This window comes from Rhipicephalus microplus, chromosome 9 (assembly GCF_043290135.1).
Source record: "Rhipicephalus microplus isolate Deutch F79 chromosome 9, USDA_Rmic, whole genome shotgun sequence".
Taxonomy (NCBI): domain Eukaryota; kingdom Metazoa; phylum Arthropoda; class Arachnida; order Ixodida; family Ixodidae; genus Rhipicephalus; species Rhipicephalus microplus.
The window spans coordinates 123,347,204-123,366,790 of NC_134708.1; the positions used below are offsets into that span (position 1 = coordinate 123,347,204).

The 19,587-nt window shown below is 46.6% G+C and overlaps 1 protein-coding gene across 1 annotated transcript in view; it reads left to right on the plus strand.

Annotated features, from left to right (window-relative positions):
- The window catches only part of LOC119163039 (uncharacterized), a 162,788-nt gene that overhangs the window by 83,954 nt on the left and 59,247 nt on the right, over positions 1 to 19,587 (plus strand). Inside the window, exons 12-13 of the mRNA XM_075874273.1 lie at positions 12,839 to 12,856; positions 19,544 to 19,558. Of these exons, the coding sequence (XP_075730388.1) occupies positions 12,839 to 12,856; positions 19,544 to 19,558 (33 nt within the window). The remainder of the gene's footprint in view (positions 1 to 12,838; positions 12,857 to 19,543; positions 19,559 to 19,587) is intronic.

Sequence of the window (19,587 nt, forward strand, 5' to 3'; positions counted from 1 at the left end):
AATATGTCCATAGTCCGACAAATGAGCGAAATTCTCGTGCGGACTGTGATGGTTTAAAAGCTCACTGCTTCTATCTTGCGAGGACCAGGTCTGACGCCATCTTTGTCGACCAAGTGCCCCAGCACCGGAGTATGACATTCCGTTGTACTGAGAGCCTTGATGATCATACCAAGCATTATATCTTCATTATGACGAATATCACAAGCAGTTGCTGTGGACACCACAATGCAAGCGTGGATTGTGTCAAAAGCTTCTGTCACGATATTCAGGCCCATTTGTAGTTTTCGACCATCTCAGCCTGCTCACTTACGTAATAGATCGTCTTTAGTCCAATGGTCGACGATCGAGCAGAACGCAGCTCACTCACATTGCTCGCCTGAAACCTTTCTACCCTCGAGCTGATTCTTCGAGTCTCGAGCTGACTACTTATGCTTCTCTTTCTTACTCCTCTTCTTTTCTGTCTCTTTCCGCTCTGTTATTCCCCCTTTCCCCCACCCCAAGTGTAGGGTAGCCAACCGAGCCAAGCTTGGTTAATGTCCCTGCCTTTCCTCTCTATTTATCTCTCTCTCTCTCTTCTACCCTCGTTGTGCATCATAACTTGCCCTACTGGCTTCGTCTGCTTGCGGGGATCGTAACGAACTAGTAAAAGGCAGAGAAAAGAAGGAGGGGAAGAGGGTGAGGTCCATAACTAAGGCTGCTATTGAGCTGCATGAGGCTTCATCGAAGAGAGCTATTTTCATTCCGCGAGGAAGCACAACTGGCGTGGCAGAACAGTTCAGCGCCCATAATGTTGCTACTCCTTTTGTCATGCACACAACAAAACAGGGCACAAGTATGTCCTTCTTAGAACAGTTCTTGCGTAGAAGCCCCACTAGGAGGTCAACACAAGCAGCATCAACCGCTGTGGAAGAGACTCGAACTGGTGTCAGGCACCAAGATGGCACTGTCACTTCATCAATCACACTAAGTGTGTTCCTGTCTTCGCCACGGTAGTTGTTGTTGTTGTTGTTGTTGTTCACATAATGATTGTGGTGCATGCCCACTATGGGGAATCGGTCAAGAATCGAGTGGTTTTAAAAATTACTGTTCAAATTTGGAATAATGGAAGCATAACAGAAAGATTACCGATAGCCTAGGAAACTGTGGCGCTTTGTAATGCATACAAATATTTACATAAGTGAATTTATTCTTAGAATAGAGAAATAATCTGATTTTTATAAGTATATAATTTTGTGGAAATGCTAGGATAATGAAACAGGCTAATTATTCAACCTAATAGTTTCACCAATATAGTCCCGGACGGCCGCTTATACTGTCGCATCAGAGAAACCACGGTAGTCTTCTTCTGAAAGCGACGGTAGAAACAAATTGTTTATTAAGATTTCCCCACTACCACTGTCGATGGAAGCACCACATTGCTCCATAAAATTGCTACCAAGAATGACATCGTGCGAACAACGAGATAGTACCAGAAATTCGAATACAAATACTGTTCCAGCCAATGAAACGCTGACAACACATACACAAAGAGGATTAAGCCACTCGCAGCCTACACCACGAAATGTATTTGTATCGTTCTATGAAAACATAAATTTGCGACCTAAGTGGTTTCTGAAGGCGAGGCTCATCACAGACACAGTCGCCCCAGTGTCAACTAACGCCATCGTTGGTATTCCATCAATCAACACATTCACTTTGTTTTTGAGCATAACAATATGCAGAGGTATATCTTCAATAGACCACCCGGTGACCTCACCTTCATTGGCCGTGGATGCTAGTTACCGGCGGCGGCGGAGAACAAGAACGACGCAAAGGAGACGGCGAACGACGACAACGGTTGGATGGTGGTGTCAAACTCCGCTCGGATGATGGCGAATCGCTGCGTCTGGTCTCGCGCGAAAAATGGTCCCTTGGAAACAAGTTGGTTGTCCACAGTTCATATGAAGCACCGGGTCTTGGTGGCGAAGACGTGGCTTGTGTCCTCCGTGATTGGTGGCGTTGTTGGCGGCAATACCGAGCGATATGCCCAGTGAAACCATAGGTGTAGCACACGGGAGGGTCACAGTTTATGCTATATTCTACGAAACGAATCCTGGGCCGCTGCTGTCAGCGAGGAAATTCGTTATCACGCGAAGAATGGGTTTCCGCCATTTTCTGGAATCCATTGTGTTCGTCGTAAGTTGCATCTTGGAAGTAGGGTCGGTACTGCCCTTGCCGCAGCGGGACGTAGTCCGGCTGAGAGTCCTGCATATAAAAACGCGGCTGTACTCGTCATGATCGGGCGTCATAGGCAGGGCCTCTATCGTAGAGACCTGGCTGATACTGAGGTGTGGCATTAGAATCCTCAAGGCCCTCCGCCACTCGGTGTGAGGAGAATGGAGCAATGTTTCGCTCGAACTCCGGTGGCAGGTAGGGGGGATGAGTGCCTGGGTGGTGTGCCACTTGCGCGTACAGGCCGAGTTCTTCACGTACTATTTGCCGGATTGTTGATGCAGGATCAAGCGCCTGGTTGCTGTCTATACTCGCGATAGTCGTCACATTGTCTAGCCTGCCGAACTTCGACGTTATGCGCCTCGTCTTTAGTTGCTCAAAAGTGCGGCAATGGCGAATGACATCGGCGACAGATGTCAAGGTGTCTTTCGCGATGAGGAAACTGTAAACATCCTCGGCGATTTCATTTAGAATGTGCCTGACTTTGTCTTCCTCAGACATTCCGGTGTCAATGATCCTACATAGCCTTATGACTTCCTCAACGTAGGTCGTGCAAGTTCCACTTGGCACTTGAGCACGTTTAATTAGCGTCTGTTCTGCTCTTTTGTTTTTCGTTGATGGGTCGTTGAAACGCTGTTTGATCTCAGAAACAAATCTGTCTCACGCCGTTAGCGTTTCCTCCCGATTCTCGTACCACAATAATGCAGTATCCGTCAGAAAGAACGCGACGTACAAAACCTGAGAAGCGGCATCCAATTTGTTGGCGGCGCTCACCCGTTTGTAATGGATGAGCCAAGCCTCGACGTCTTCATCTGTTCTGCCGGCGAAAAGACGAGCATCTCCCAGCAGTTGTGGAGCCGAACTGGTCGGCGCAGAAGTCGAGAGGGGTCGGTGTTCATCTGCGTTGTGGGACATGTCCAGCCCAGATGGATTCGGTGGAATTCCAGCAAGTGACGGCTTCGTCGAAGAACTAATGGTTCAACCTCCGTCTTCGGGTGTCGAATACCCAGCTCCTCCACCACAACTGTTACAGCGAGCTGTGATGAAATGGCTTTATTTACAAGAGGTGAGCGATGGTCGTTTGCGGCAGCGCACTGCGATCGTTCCAAGATTCTCCGTCTTCCTCTCCTTCTCTTCTCTGCCTTTTACTAGTCCGTTACAATACTAATGAGATCTGAGAGACAATAGTGCCAAGGAAAGTATTGGGGAAGTTATTGCACCGAATTTTATGGTAAATGTGAAGAAAGAAAAGTGGGTGAAAAGATAACTTGCCGTGGGCCCGAACCGAACCTGCGACCTTCGATCAACTTGTTCGGTGCTCTACCAAAGAGCAACCACGGCGGCTATCCTCCCAGTCAATTTCTTTATTGGGTATATATGTGAATTTAAACGTGGGAGTGGTGGCGCTGACTAACGCAGGTTTGGTTTCTGCCGACGGCAAGTTATATTTTAACCCACTTTTTTTTCTTCACATTTATCTTTCTTACAATTCAGTCTAATAACCTCCCCTATACTTTCCTTGGCATTACTGTCTGTTAGATTTCATTATGATTGTGTCAAAACACAGAAAAAGGAGCGCTTAAGTATACACTTCTTTCCCATATATATATATATATATTTATATATATATATATATGAGAAATATATATATATATATATATATATATATATATGTAAGGAAAGAAGTGTATACTTAAGGCCTTTTTTCGTGTTTTACACAATATTAATGGGAGATAACAGACAATAAAGCCTAGGTAAGTATAGGAGAATATATTAGACCGAAATGTAATGTAAATATGAAGAAAAGTGGTGAAAAGATAACTTGCCGTGGGCAGGATCCAAACCTGCGACCTTCGAATGACGCGTTCGATGCTCTACCACCGAGCTACCACGACAGCTATCCCCCCAACCACTTCATTGTGTTTATATGTGAATTAAACGTGGGAGTGTCAGTCAGTGCCACCAGTAGCCATGACGGTGAGTGTAGCACACTCTTTTGAGCCTATTTGGCGTCACGTAGCACGTGAACTTATTACAATTGAACTTATTGAACCTAATAATTGAATCAATTGAACTTATTACGATATATATATATATATATATATATATATATATATATATATATATATATATATATATATATATATATATATATATATATATATATATATATATATACACGCGTATATATATATACGCGCGCTAGTTCATGCGCCCCCCCAAGAGATCAGCGGCTTTATGATCAAACAAGAAAAGGGCGTGACGGCGCGCGCTTCCTCAGCACGGGATTTTGATGAAGAAGAAGTGGACCACCACTCGAGGGTTTTTTTCTCTCGGAGATTGATCCCTTTTTGCTGATCGCCTGTTACAATCGCCGCTACTTTTCGGGCACAAGTTCGCCCCAATAAACAGTTATTCGTACACCATTTGGATTGTACGTAACAATTCTGGTGGAAGTGCTGGGTAATGATCCCAAACCCAGTTGGACTTCGAGGAAGCAGCCCGGAACCACGAGCAGTCCAACCAACTGAGCTCACGCCAGTTCATCAGCGCTCCAGCCGTCGTCTACGTGGTGAGCCGCCGGAATTTCCCCTGCCACTAGAGCCCAGAGTGTCTCCAGCTGCCTCCGGTGAGAGTACCGAAATGTCGTCTCCAACCGCTGCCGCACACGCCGTTTCGTCTCCAGTCGCTGCCACGCACGTCGTTGTCGATGAGCCACGGGCGCCGGACCCTTTCCATGGCGATCCTCATGAAGACGCCGAGGATTGGCTGGAGGGTTTTGAGCGCGTCGCCAACTGCAACGGATGGCCCGAAGAACGGAAGCTCCGCCGAGTTTATTTCGCATTGCAGGACAGCGCACGAACGTGGTTTGAAAACCATGAAGGTACCATTCGATCGTGGGATGATTTCCGACGGGAGCTACTAGCCACATACCCGAGTACAGACCGCAAGGAAAGAGCTGAAGCTGCCTTGCAGGCAAAAAACCAGCGCAACAATGAAAGCGTCGCAATGTATGTGGAAGACATGTGCCGGTTATTCCGCCGGTCTGATCAAAATATGAGCGAGGACAAGAAACTTCGGCACCTGATGCGTGGGGTGAAGCAGGAGATTTTTGCCGGTTTGCTCCGATGTCCCCCACGGAACGTCGCTGAATTTCGCACCGAGGCGACAGCGGTTGAAAAGACTCTGCAACAGCGAGCGAGGCACTACAATCGAGATGTTAACGTCGCATCCGTAGACGCGATGTCAGCAGTCTTCGGGAATGGCATCGACGTATTACGAGAGCTCATTCGATCGGTGGTTCGAGAAGAGCTCCAGAAGCTAAACCGCAACCCCTCAATGGTCTCGTCTTTAGGGGAAGTTGTTCGGGAGGAGGTGAGACAGGCAGTCCGTGAGCAGCAGCCACAAGCCCAGCCTGTTCAAGCGTCAGTTCCGATGCAGCCCGCAGTCTCGTACGCCGAGGTACTGAGAAACACCCCTGCACCTCATTTCGTCGCCCCTGGACCTCCTTTCGCCGCCCCTGGACCTTATTTCGCCGCAGCAAGCACGCATCTGCTGAAACCTCGATTTACGCCGTCCCCAGCCGAGACTAGGATCCGGAAAGCTGATATATGGCGCACTCCTGATCGAATTCCGCTTTGTTATCACTGCAGCGAAGCTGGCCATCTTTACCGGATGTGTGCATATCGCCGAGCTGGACTTCGGGGTTTTCCCGTAAACGCTGCCTGTCCACGGAATGGGGAGCGACCTTTTGAAATCGAGGAGTACTTGTCAACGCGTCAAGGGGCTCACTCCTCGCAGCAGCATCAGTCTCGGTCGACAGCGCCACTGAGGTATCGGTCACCAAGTCCGCGCCGATCTTCAAACTCTCCGAGGCGACTTCCCCAAAGCCCGCTTCGGGAAAACTAGAATCGGCGACCTGGGGAGATAAAGCCGCTGATCTCTTGGGGGGGCGCATGAATTAGCGCGCGTAGTTTGAATACTGCGTTCACCTTGCGTCAATATATATATATATATATATATATATATATATATATATATATATATATATATATATATATATATATATATATATATATATATATATATAAACATTCAAATCCGCAAGCCTGTTCTTTATTCGCACTCCAGCCATAGCCGTGCTGCTCAGACCAAAGCGACGATGATGGGTGTTTACATATGAGAAGATTAAGCGCATATCTGAGGGTTTGCATCCCAGAACTATGATACGATTATGTGAGGCGCCGCAGTGAAGGCCTTCGGAGATATTGACCCTCTTGTGTTCTTTAACAAACACTGACATCGCACAGTACTCGAACCTCTACCATTTCACCTCCATCGAAGTGCTGGTGCAACAATCATAAAACTTGTTTCAGAGGAGATCCTTGAGTGCATTTCCTTTCTACAATCCCGGCACCTGCAGGTCATAAAGGACATGCGTCTAGACATAACCTGATTTTCAGAAAAGCAACAGAGAGCAGAACACTTGATTGATCCAATTTTTTAAATTATTGACTGTCACCATCAGTGGCACAAAAGCCAGAGAAAGAGAAAGACAAAGACCAGAGGAAGACTTCACTTCGCCACCCTGTAAGTGAGGAAGATAGGGTAAAGTTATGAAAAAGTTTGAGAGGGTGACAGTAGGCAACAAGAGGCGTTCTTGAAGCACCGTGCAATTACTACACAGCAGCACCGCCTGCAAACAGTCGCAGCTTGTCTCTCAGTACTGTTGCTCGAAGAAACCATAACATGCCCTCAGAGCTAGTTGTGTTGAATGCTGGTAGGCGAGGACCCCCGGATGAGGTGGCGGAGGTCCAACTGCGGCTGAGAGGGCCGCCCTTTCGAAGATGAAGCGGATGCCTTGCAGAGAAGCAGCGTGACCGTTTCGCTGCACCCGCGTACTTCCAATGAACGGATGTCAGTCATTCCCATAAAAAATGAATCTTCATTCCAGAAGACCACTCCAAGCAAAATGCGGGCCAGCAAGGGTAGTGTTCAAATATCCAGTAATGTTAGGCTGGTAGGAATAGGTGCAGACAAGCTGAGCGCCAACTATAGAATGCTTTCAGAATATAAGGAGCTTGCGATTTGATACATAAGAACATAGGTATTGCGAGACGTAAAAGATAATTGCGTCTTTGTAGTCCACCTGGGTGGAACAGTTACTATGACGCGGGGCCGCTGACCCGACCGTTGCAGGTTGGATGTTGGCCATGGTGATCGCATTTCAATGGAAGCAAAACGGCCTGTGTAGTGTGCGTTGTCAGTCCACGTTGAAGAACACCAGATGGTCAAAACTTACGCAGCCTACCACTCTCATAATCACATAGTTGTTTTGGAACGTGAAATCCCTCAATAATAATAATAATAATAATAATAATAATAATAATAATAATAATAATAATAATAATAATAATAATAATAATAATAATAATAATAATAATAATAATAATTTATTTATTTAACGTGTCCAGGAACAACCGCAAGGTCTTTGTGCAGGCACACGCAAAAATAAAAAAATAAAAATAACCAATACAATGCAAACAGTCTGCAGAAATATCTAGAGAAAAAACGCATAGACATAGGGAAATGAACACAAAAGTGGAGGAGTTAATAAGACAGGACAAGAAATATTGAAGGGGAACGAAGAATTATATTGCACATATACAACTATATATGCAAGACGGAGAAGGGATGATTTTGTACATTGTACCATACTATATCAAAACAGTGCGAAGTTCAGAAAAAAACAATGACTGCGGGCCATGAAAACGTCAATATCAAGAAAATTTACTTTATAGAGACTTTGTATCCTGTGAACGGTAGACTGTTGCAAGAAGCAGGCGGGTACATTAAACGGTCTATTCTCTCTTGTTAATTTACGCGGAATTCGAAAGTTAACACAATTGAGAAGTACAGGGCAGGATATGATACCATGAACCAACTTGTAAAGAAGTAACAGGTCGGAACGATTTCGTCGGCAGGGAAGGGATGGCAATGATAACAGTCCAGCACTATTTGAACGAGATCCAGAGTGATTTCTAGCAAACCGATGGTTATATATGCTGAGGAATTTTTTTCTGGACTCTTTAAATGTGTTACCGCTGGATTGAGCAATGCCATTCCATATCACGAACGCATACCCAAGTTGTGGAAGACATATTGCGGTGTGCAATTTGTGGAGGGATTTAGGAGAACTGAATTCTCGAGATATTCTGCAAACACATCCGAGATACGAAGGCCCTGCATAGCAGCACGCTTAATGTGAGCAGAAAAGTTTAACGTGCTATCAACAACAACACCAAGATCACTGATCTCATAAACCTTGCTTAACGACACAGAATTGACAGAGTATGTAAATGACACGCTAGATGTTTTGTGAGTGATAGACATGAAGTTGGTCTTTGAGGTATTCAGAGAAAGGTTATTGCAGTTGCATCATTCGGAAAAAGAACATAAATCTGACTGCAGCAAGTGACAGTCGTTAACTGAACGAATTGCCCTAAATATCTTGATATTATCGGCATACAAGAGGAAAGAAGAATTGCGAATGACAAAGAAACATCATTAACGTAAATTGAAGATAGGAGTGGGCCTAATACTGACCCCGCAGGGACCCCACTAGTCACTATTTACAAAGAAGAGGTTTGGCCATTTACGGCAACATAACAAGATCTATTGAGCAGGTAGCTGTTCAGGAGATTCAGAACCGACAAGTCATCAAACTGCGCAAGTTTAACCATAATCAGTGAGTGGCTGACTACGTCAAAAGCCTTGCTCAGGTCACAGTAGATTACGTCAACTTGTCCTCTCTGAGAAATAGGTGTGGAGATCTGCATCATGAAACTAGAAAGATTTGTGGTAGTTAAGCGACCAGCTAGAAAGCCGTGTTGATTTGGCATCAATGAGTTTTTCACACCAAAATACACTATTCTGTGAAGAGCCAGCTCAAAAATCTTTGATTTGGCACATAGTAGAAAAATCGGGCGATAATTTGAAACATCTGTTTTAGAGCCCGACTTAAATACTGGGAAAACACGAGCAGTTTTCTACATGCTAGGAAATGTGAAAGTGTCCAGGCAATTATTAAATATTGTAGTCAGTACAGGGACAATCATACTAAGCTTTTAGTATGGCGGATGGGATGCCATCTGGGCCACATGATGAGGGTGGCTTTAAGCGCTTAATGCATTCGCCGATAAGATTTTCATCCAGCGACAAAACACTGGATGAGCTAACTGCCTTGGGCTATTGTTCGATATCAGTGCTAGAGTCAGGTCTTATAAACGGATGAGAAATGCGTGGCAAAACAGTCAGTGACGGCATGCACTTCTACCCCATTCGAGTCCAGCAGTCTGAAGGACTCTCCGCTTTTGCTAGACCGTTTACGCACATACCTCCAAAACTCAGCTGGCCTGTGAGAGGCGCTTTTTTCTTATAAGTCAACAGAAGAACTATGATCGCGCTTATACAGGCGTTTAGAGAGAGTTCGAAAAAAGCTGAACTTTTCCTTCCACTCGCTGGATGGAGAACATTTAGATTTCCTGTGTGCGCGATCTTTATGCTTTAGTGCACTGATAAGTTTAGATGAGAACCAGTGGGGATATTTACGTTGTTTAGGTGTATATTGGAGAATAACGTTACGCATGCTGCTCAGTACAAGCTCCGTAAATCGATCAACCTGATCATCAACATTTGCTTTGTCAGTAACCTGTGACCACTCAACAGTGGACAAGTAATGGTACAGGCCCGTGTAATCACCTCACTTGAAAGCAAATCTTGGAGATTTGTTTACGTAACTGCTGTAGCTCGTTGTTTCGGCTGATGCAGATAATCTTACGTTATGTGGTGGGTGGAATTTGTCGGGACGTACAAGGGAGATGTCGGAGCGAGAAACTTCAAGGGGTTGATCGTTGGGCACACACAGGTCTAAGACGTTGCCACTGGAATTAACGACTTAGTTATGTTCCAGTAGTGAATTAAACGCCAGAAAGTCCAGGAGCAGGCCGCACTTTTTCTCTATAAAATGATTGTAATGAGAAAAGGTGAGCGTGATCCAGTCAATTCCACGTGCATTGAAATCCCCAAGAACCATAATTTTGTGCCCACTATGAGAAGTTATCACAGGTTCTATAGAAGACATGATATCATGAAACGAGGCAGGGGAAATGCTGGGCGGTAAATAGAAGCACCCAATCAACAATTTTTCACGCGCTCAAGGTTGATTTCAAGCCAGATTGATTATTTGATAGATTCTATGTCTTTACGTCAAACGGATTTCATTGAATTGTCAATGGAAATCAGCACGCCACCGCCTTTCTGTTTGGTTTCACTCAAATCTCGGTCACTGTGGAAGGTGGTGTAGGTCGGGGGAAAAAGGTCAGATGAGGGAATTTCAGTGCCTAGCCAGGTTTCAGAAATAGAGATAATAGGAAAAGAAGACGAAAGAATATTAGTGAAAAACTCGAGTGCCTTGGTACGCAGACCCCGAGCATTTTGGTAAAAGATGTCTACGTTACACGGCACTTTCGATTCCAGTCGCAAACTCAGAGGGATCAAGCATGTCATCGTGTAGCTCCCCACGAAATGGCTTGAAGAGGCGTCCGAGCGGCCACATCGAAGGGTCATTCAGGCATTGAAGTGTTTGCTCGTCAACTTCGATGTAGAATGAAAAATGTGACTGGAATTTTGTTTGAAGTCGCCAGCAGGAGATGGTAGACAAATCCAGTGAAGCAATATGTTTTTTGATGTCAGCAGCAGTGGTGTCCGGGCTCAGCTTCGTAACAAAAATGGCCTTTGGCTGTCGTGGCCGTTGTGGTCGTTGAGCTACAGATATAGTTGATGTTTTCATAGCTCCAAACAAGGCGGGTTTCTTCTTTCTTTCACCCTCAGTAACCGCTGTAGAAAAGGCTGTCGCTGGTATCACACTGACACGCTCGGACATGGCTGCGTCAGCTTGCGGCGAATTCAAGGATGAAAGAATTTCGGAGACAGGTTGTGCAGAGTACGCAGGTTGCTTGGAGGTCACAGATTGGTCAACGTTCACATGCTCTGGCGGGATCACAGCTGCCGTCTCTGCCACGGCGGCTGTGCGGCGCGTCAGCTCCTCACGCAGGAAGCGGGCCTCTGCACGAAGGGAGGTGACCACGCGGGCTTGTTGTTCAACACCGCGGGAATGATCCTTACGGAGCCGCTCGTTTTCTTCGCGTAGTTGGGACACCTCGCCGTTGAGGAACGAGATTCCCTCCAACGCGTCGAGGAGGAGACGGCGCAGCCCGGCGAGAACCCCACCCGAAGAGCACACGTAATAATAATAATAATAATAATAATAATAATAATAATAATAATAATAATAATAATAATAATAATAATAATAATAATAATAATAATAATAATAATTTATGATTGTTCACGCTTCTTTGTATGTGCGGCGATATTACCTGATTGATAAATACTTCACGTCTGAGACAACTTTCAAGCGCACTATGAGTAAATGAGATCTTTTCATGCAAGGTGTTGGTGCACAGGGCATTCGGGAGGGTGTAAGCAAACAAATCAAGTCAAATCAAATAAATATGTACACAGGGGGTGGAATGTACAGAAGAAGGTCCACTAACGAAAGCCAAAAGAGGACCTTTGCGAAGAAATTACGTGTTCAAGAGTACCAAAAAAAATGGCAACAAAGCAGTGGTGAACAATTATTCATAGCTAAGGAAACAATGTAAGATACAAATAAAACTGAACTGACAGTAAAAACGGCAGTCAAACAGCGTGACGCAATTATTCATAGATATAGAAATAACGCAAACGTACAGGAGTATTAAATCAGAGAATAACACATAATGATAGTACAACAGTAATAAATAGCGTAACAGTGCGACAGTGCAGCAGTGGAACAGTAATAAATTTGCTTGTCAGCAAATGCAGACATAAAAGTACAGGCTAGATAAGATGAACATTTTTAAACGCTCCTGATTATATCTGTTTGGTGCTGTGTTGTATTGTGCTTCCGAATCGTGTAGCCGCTAATGTGGCTGTTGCTTTTTCGCGGTTAGTAGATACACAAATACGGCACTAAATGGTGGAATCAAACCTGTAGTGGGATGAGACTTAAACAAACGTATTTGCTCCAAAACATCAGTGGTTAAGGCACCGTTAAGGCATTTTAATACAAACATCACATGTTTATACTTGAATAACTTTTGTTCTGCTAGTATTACATGTTGCTAAAAATGTCAGAATGCGTTAAGTGATGGGTCAACTGAATGTAAGGATGCTAATGGCTTTGTTTTTGATGTGCTGGAGCTGAAGAATATATTATGTGGTTCACCCAAGACCTAATGCAGTACGTGATGTGATTGTGATTGAAAGCATTGTTTAGATTAAATATTTTCTTCAGCATTCATACAAAGAAAATGCATCCACTATTATCAAGGCATCTTGGTAACCCACAAAAAGTGGGTGTATTACATGTCATGTGTGTTTTATGCTATCGCGTGGTTTGCACAGTGCGACCCATAGATGGTCGCACAGGGGGCCGATTTCGAAGTGAAACTAACAACGCAATCGTGTCGTATATACTTAGTACTATATTGCAAAGGGTTAATTATGTGCTTTTTATCTACAGTGAAAGAAGCCTACCCAGGTGAGCAATGTTGCACTTTATTCACCTAGTATCAGAACGTTCCTTTGCCCCGCTGCGGTGGTCTAGTGGCTAAGGTACTCGGCTGCTGACCCGCAGGTCACGGGATCGAATCCCGGCTGTGGCGGCTGCATTTCCGATGGAGGCGGAAATGTTGTAGGCCCGTGTGCTCAGATTTGGGCGCACGTTAAAGAACCCCAGGTGGTCTAAATTTCCGGAGCCCTCCACTACGGCGTCTCTCGTAATCATAAGGTGGTTTTGAAACGTTAAATCCCGCATATCAATCAATCAATCAATCGATCAATCAATTGTTGTAGGCCCGTGTTCTCCAATTTGGGTGCACGTTAAAGAACCCCAAGTGGTCGAAATTTCTGGAGCCCTCCACTACGGCGTCTCTCATAATCAATCCCACATATCAAGCAATCAATCAGAATATTCAATTGAATTCAATTCAATATTGATTCCATTTCTCTTTACGTACGCACACAAAAAACGGAGGAGGCTCAGCGAAAAAGTGAAACTCTGTCCACTTACAAGGCGTACAGCATGCATAACAGTAGATGGGGCACAGTTTTAAACGTAGAGTACGCGTATTTCTGCTAACAAGTACCGCTAGATTGTACACTTTGCCTTTCTTGTTCTAGTAAAAATGAGCATACTATGTACGCGTATAGAAAAACACCAAATGATATGCTGTACCTCTGAAGTAATATAGATACAGTGAACATGTTAATTGTTAAATGAAGGATATAGAAATAAACATTATAGAAACTCATATAAATAGAGAATGGAAAAACGTACAAGCTTCCACTGGTGTTAACTATGCGAGAGATACAAAAAAATGTCTCAAAGATTTCCTACTTCCATGTCTTATAAAGCAGTTTAGAAAGTTCTGAGGTCTGTATTAGAGCACCTTCTCATTTCTAATTAAACGTCCATACGAAATATACACAAAATACGTCGCAAGTGCGCACAAGCACTTAAATCTCTTCCACCGAGGGGTGACGCCCGCCTAGATTACTACGCACCTTGTATGAACAGCTTGGCGCGATGCCACAAATTAGGCACGCTTCTGCGTGGACATCAACGAGAATCTGCGCAAGCACCTGGCATAGAAGGCCAGAATTACAGAGAAAGTAGCAAAGGTCCATGTACTGAGCACCTTAAAGAACACCAGATGGTCGAATCTTCCGGAGTCCTCAACTACGGCGTCTCTTCTAGTCATATCGTAATTTCGAGATGCTAAACGGCTAATAATATTGCTAGCGACTAAGTGAATAACACAAGAGAGAAAGAGACGCACACGTTGTCCTCACTCGATCACACCTTTCCTCCAACATTTGCGTGCTGCGCTGTGAACGTTGTGGAAATGAACTTGTGGGATGCCGTGCGAATAGAAGGAAACATCCCAACATAAAACACCACGACTGTTGGTTGACGTGACAGGAGCAGCGGGGCGAGCGTGCTAACGCAGTGGTCGAATGGTTCAATGAACAATAATACTAGCGAGCTTGGCAGCTCGGCTTTTATAGCAACCAGTGGTGACTTAAGCCTGTGTAGAGGCAGTGTGCTGTCCCATATCGGAAACGTGTTGCAGCAAGTGGCCGTGTGACGCCGAACTAAGCAGTGCCGAGACGGAGGCTCAGGTTTGTGCGCAGTAGTCGCCACTTAACACCGTCCCACCCGCGGAGTGCAGAGCCCTGAGCAGGGTCTGTAGAAATCTGCGAGGCGTGCCAGACGTCCAGAGCGTGTCGTCAAATGAGCCGGATGCAACGTAGGCGGCCGTGGAAGGAGTGGCGCTGCCCGGTTCGTTCGCAGCGATGTGTGCGGGCTTGAGTCAGTTAATCGAGACGTGCACGTTGTTCCCGCTCAGGTGCAGAGTGAAGTTCTTGTCGCGAAGGACGACTAGGTAGGTCCGCTATAGGGTGGCCGGAAAGGCCGGTTGACGGTGTCGTCGTGGAGGAAGGCATGCGTGCACAGTGCCTTGAATACAAAAGGTGTGGGCTTGCTGTGGTCTGCCGCAGGTGACGGACGTAAGGCGGCAATGGTGCGTTGGAGCCAGGCGAAGAAGTCAGTGGGGTCTGACGTAACAGGGCTGGGTGGCAGAGCTGTGAGAAATTCACCTTGAAAATGGAGAGGTTCTCTGTGGACGACCTCTGCTGGTGTAGCAGAAGCTGATGTCCAGCTTGAAGGTGGCGTGAAGACTGAGGATGGCAGCTAGGATGGCCTCGAGCCAGGTTGAATTCGGGTGGCACATAATGGCTACTTTCAACTGTCAGTGGAAATGCTAGATCATTCCGTTGGTGCCGGGGTGGTAACTGGTGGCTCTCAAGTGTTCCAAACCAATAGTACATCCGAGGAGCCTAAATAGGTGTGACTCAAACTGTCATCCTTGGTCGGTGGTTACACAGCGGGGAGTAATGAAACAAGTCCAGTTGGTGGAGAAGGCTGAGACGACATCTTCCACTGTGATTCCCTCGAGGAGCCATTCCTTCAGCCATCGAGTGCGTTGAGGCAGTAGCGGTAGGGTTCAGCCGATGAAAAGGATCCTATAAAGTCGAGGTGAACGGGCTCGAACTGACCAAAGGAAATGTTACGAGTGGGGACGTGACGTGCCTGGTGATTTTAGCGCGTTGGCAGTGGATGCCGGAGCGGGCCCACGTGTGATAATCCAGCTGCGTGGCTGAAATTATTAAGCTGGTTGAGAAGACCATGGTGATAGGACTGGGGAACATAAGGCTAGCTTCGTTCTGTCGACGTGTCGCAACAGATTGTGACTGCCGACCTAACATTCGGCGGCTTAACATTCTTGGAATGTTTTCGCTAACGCTGGTGTCCACGTGACACGTTGGTTTCCGCGTAGCCGATTCAAAGCATCATAAAGATGAGTCTGGTGTTTGGCCGCGTGTCGAAAATAAAGAAAAGAACGCATGTAGAAGTTCTACATGCCGAGGAAACAGCGAAGGTCTTTAGCGGTAATGAATAGAGGGTAAGATTACTGGTCGGAGATGTGTGATGCAGAGTGGGTAGGACTGAGTTCCCCCAGATGTAACTACGTGGCTAAGGAAACAGACGACGGAAGCACCTAGCGTGTTTTTTTAATAATGACAAGTATACAGACTGTGGTCATCGACGCATTGGAGCAACAGACGAAGGTGCCCGTGGTGTTCATCGTCGTGTGAAAAGACGGCTATGTCGTCAAGATATACAAAGCAAAAGTTAAGGCCGCGGGCAACGTTGTAGGTTAAGTGCTGAAAGGCTTGCCTTGCGTTCCTTAGGCCGAAGCTCATGAGGGGAAACTATAACAAGCCAAACAAGGTAATTAGTGAAGTTTCCGGGTCGTCATCTCAATTCACGGGTATCTGTGTGTAAGTTGAGCACGGAGAACACATGGCAGTCATGAATGCATGAGATGAGTGAAGTCCTGCAGTACACGTGTTAGGCGAGGTACCTGTCCGGGATGGTGCGCGCGTTGAGGGCGTGGAAGTCCTCACAGGGTCGCCAGCCTTCGGTCTTCTTCAGAACAAGGTGGAGTCGCGACTGTCACAGCGGTGGGTGATTCGTTCGTGGAACATGGCCTCGAACTTTGCTTTGGCTATGCGCATGTGGTCTGGCGCAAGGGGCCGGGCACGGCAGAAAGCAGGGGGACCAGAAGTAGTCCGGATGTAGCGCACGGTGGTGTGCTGCACTTTGTGTGGTAATCTGCTGGGCTGCGTTCATCCGGGAAATTCGGCGAGAATGGCATGGTACGGTGAGTGATCGTCAACACTGAGTACCTTTATGTGTGGCTGTTGGGTAGTTGTTCACTGGGCTGGTGCGGAAGGTACTGTTGTCACGTCGGTGATCTGGTCATTGCGACAGTCCGGAAGGATGTTGTAGTGATCTAGAAAGTCTTAGTCGATGGTTGGCTCGGCAATGTCGGCGAGGACAAAGTTCGAGTAAAGGTTGTGGCGTAGTTTTTTTAGTTGGATGTACAGGTGCAGTGAGCCGTACGTTTTGGCTACGGACCGGTTCACTGCGCTGAGTTCGATATATGTCGGTGGACGAGGACCTTGAAGGTGGGATTGCGGGTAGCAGCAAATGTCGGGACCGCTGTCGACTAGGTAACGCTGCTTCACGATTCGCTCGGGGGCGAAGATGCGACGATTCCTGGGTTGGAAGCTTGTGGGCGTCTCTATGAGCTGCCGTTGTCGTTTTCCACATGTCCAATGGAACAGAGTTTCCAACGATGCCGGGCTTTGTCAGCGAAGAGCCGGTGGTAGTAAGAAGGATCATTTATACCAGGTTGCAGCGAGTAGGTGGTGTTACGGTCGTGACTATGCAAATGGCGGCTCTGCAGCACCGGAAGACGCTCACACAGATATTGAATAGAGGTGAGCCGTAGAATGTCGTCGATACGGCGCGCAAGCTTTGTGGTGTCCAGTGGTGCGGCGACAGCCTCGATGGCGGATGACAACTGGAGCAAAAAGGCCTCCATGACGCGGTCAGCGTTATCCGCAATTTCGTCGAGAGTTAGCCTGACGAGTGCCTGCAGACTTGCGTGGGCGTGCAGTGGGAGTCGTTCGAGCCAAGACAGCTAAGAATCCTGTTGCCCGCGAGCGCATGAATGTGGCGCAGCAGCTGAGGTTTGCGCTCAGCAGGCTCTGCGGGGTGCAGCTGTATCTTCTGTTGTTCCGAGAGTGACAAGCGGCGGATAAGTGCTGCCTTCATGCAATCGTACAGATTGGCCGTTGGTGGGTTGGCAAAGATATCCTGGACCTCGTTGGCGTAACGTGCGTGCAGGTAGGTGACAACGTAATCGTAGCAGGTCTGGTCTTGCTTGATGGGCACCAAGGAAAACTGGGCCAAAACCTAGGCAAAAGAGACCTCGGGTGAGTCCGCCTAAAACAGTGGAAATTCTATAGTAACACGCAAAAAGGCAGCATGCGGGATGGCTATTTCAGGAGAAATTACGTCCTCAGCTGAGGCGGTAGACACGGCCTCGTTTGCGGAGGCATTGCGAGATTTCTGCTGCTGCTTGTTCCTAGTTCCTAAGGAAGTTTTTGCATTGATGGCGAAGAGTTGTGAGAGCTTCTGGGTCGACCACGGTGGTGCGGTTAGTTCATTTTTCGGGTCACCAGATGTGGGATGCCATGTCGATTGAAGGACGCACGTCGTAACATAAAACGACTATTAATTAACGCGGTAGTAGCAGCGGGGGGGAGCATGCTGACGCTGCGCTCGAATGGTTAGAGAAACAATACAAGCGAGCTTGGCAGCTTGGATTTTATAGCCACCAGTGGCTATAACCTCCTGTGAAGCCACCAGGACGTAAACCTCCTGTGAAGCTGCAATGGCGCTGTCCCTTATTGGAAGCGTGCTGCAGCAGTTGACCGTGTCACGCCGTACTAAGCAATGACGAGACAGAGGCTGCGCAGGTTTGTGCGCAGGGGTTGCAACACACTTTAGCCAGCTGGCCCAAATTGCCCTTCTTCATTGCAGAGAGGTGTCGACGTAGCTTGCTGCATACGCCTTGCCTAATCTAAAGAACCGGCCTAATTCAAAGAAAACCGGCCCGGCTAATTAAAAAAAAACAGGTACCGGCCTAATTAACAAAAAGCCCGGCGCCAGCGGGTGTAATGAAAAGCGAGTGTGCACAAACAGTCCTTCGAAGGACCGTCGGTCACGTGTGCGCACCGTGTCAGCTGCTTCTGATGTGAAAATCTCATATTTTGTAGCGGTCGCTTGGTATTTCACCCACGCGTTTTGTTGGAGAATTTAATTGTGTCACGCAACACGGTCGTTGTCGCCTGTCTGCTAAGTGGCGGGAGAAGGTGCGACTGTCGCCTTGGAGGAAAAAGAGAGTTGAAATTGATGGTGTGCGGAATCCCGCCTAGTTGGGAGCGGCCACTGGAGAAGCGGAATTATTACCGACCAGAGTGAAGGCTCCTGGAGAGCAAACAAGACGGCCCGGCTGACGTTTAGATAGCCGAGATTCAGTCTTCATTGCGAACAAAGCTACTGTGCGGGAGCCGTCACGTCCAGTTTGTTTCAGATTGTTTTTGTTACGGTAGGCGTTTATTTCTATTACATCGAAGTAGCATTGCGCAAAGTTAGCAGAAAGCATTGCGCGATGCGACAAATAGGAAGGAAGAGGAGCGTTTTCCTGACAGGTATTTGTATTGTTTCTCCTTATTGCTTTGCAACTGTTAATGAGAAGTGAGCGCAATGCTTTGTGTAACTAACATTTGGCCTGTTTGGGAAGAAGTCCTTATACAGTCACTCGACAATACAGTGCTATCTGTGTGACTTTTATGCAGTTCACTAAAGTACACCTATCATGCTGCTTCCAACGCAAGTTTATCAGGCTATTTTGGGTGTGTTTTCCAGCCCGTTTAAAATTGTGCAACGAACTTGGACAATAACATGAATAGACACTGTCACGAACAGGCTGGTGGAGCTGTATAGAGACGATAGCAGCCATACGTAAAATGTCATTGGAGACTTACTTGTCATAAAATATGCAGCTGGAAAAGCATAGGATACAAGTATCCAGTGTCGGAATCGGAGGTATACCGTCGATTCATCCAACGTTCTTGTGAATAAGTTGAAGCGATACATTGCCCGTTGTGTTGTCTTATTGTGCCTTTGTTACTTTTGCGCATTCGCTTTCTCAACTCACGCCACATTGTTTTTTTTTGTTTTACACAGTGCCAGTGGAAGTCCGTGAGTTGATATCTCCATTCATTGACTTA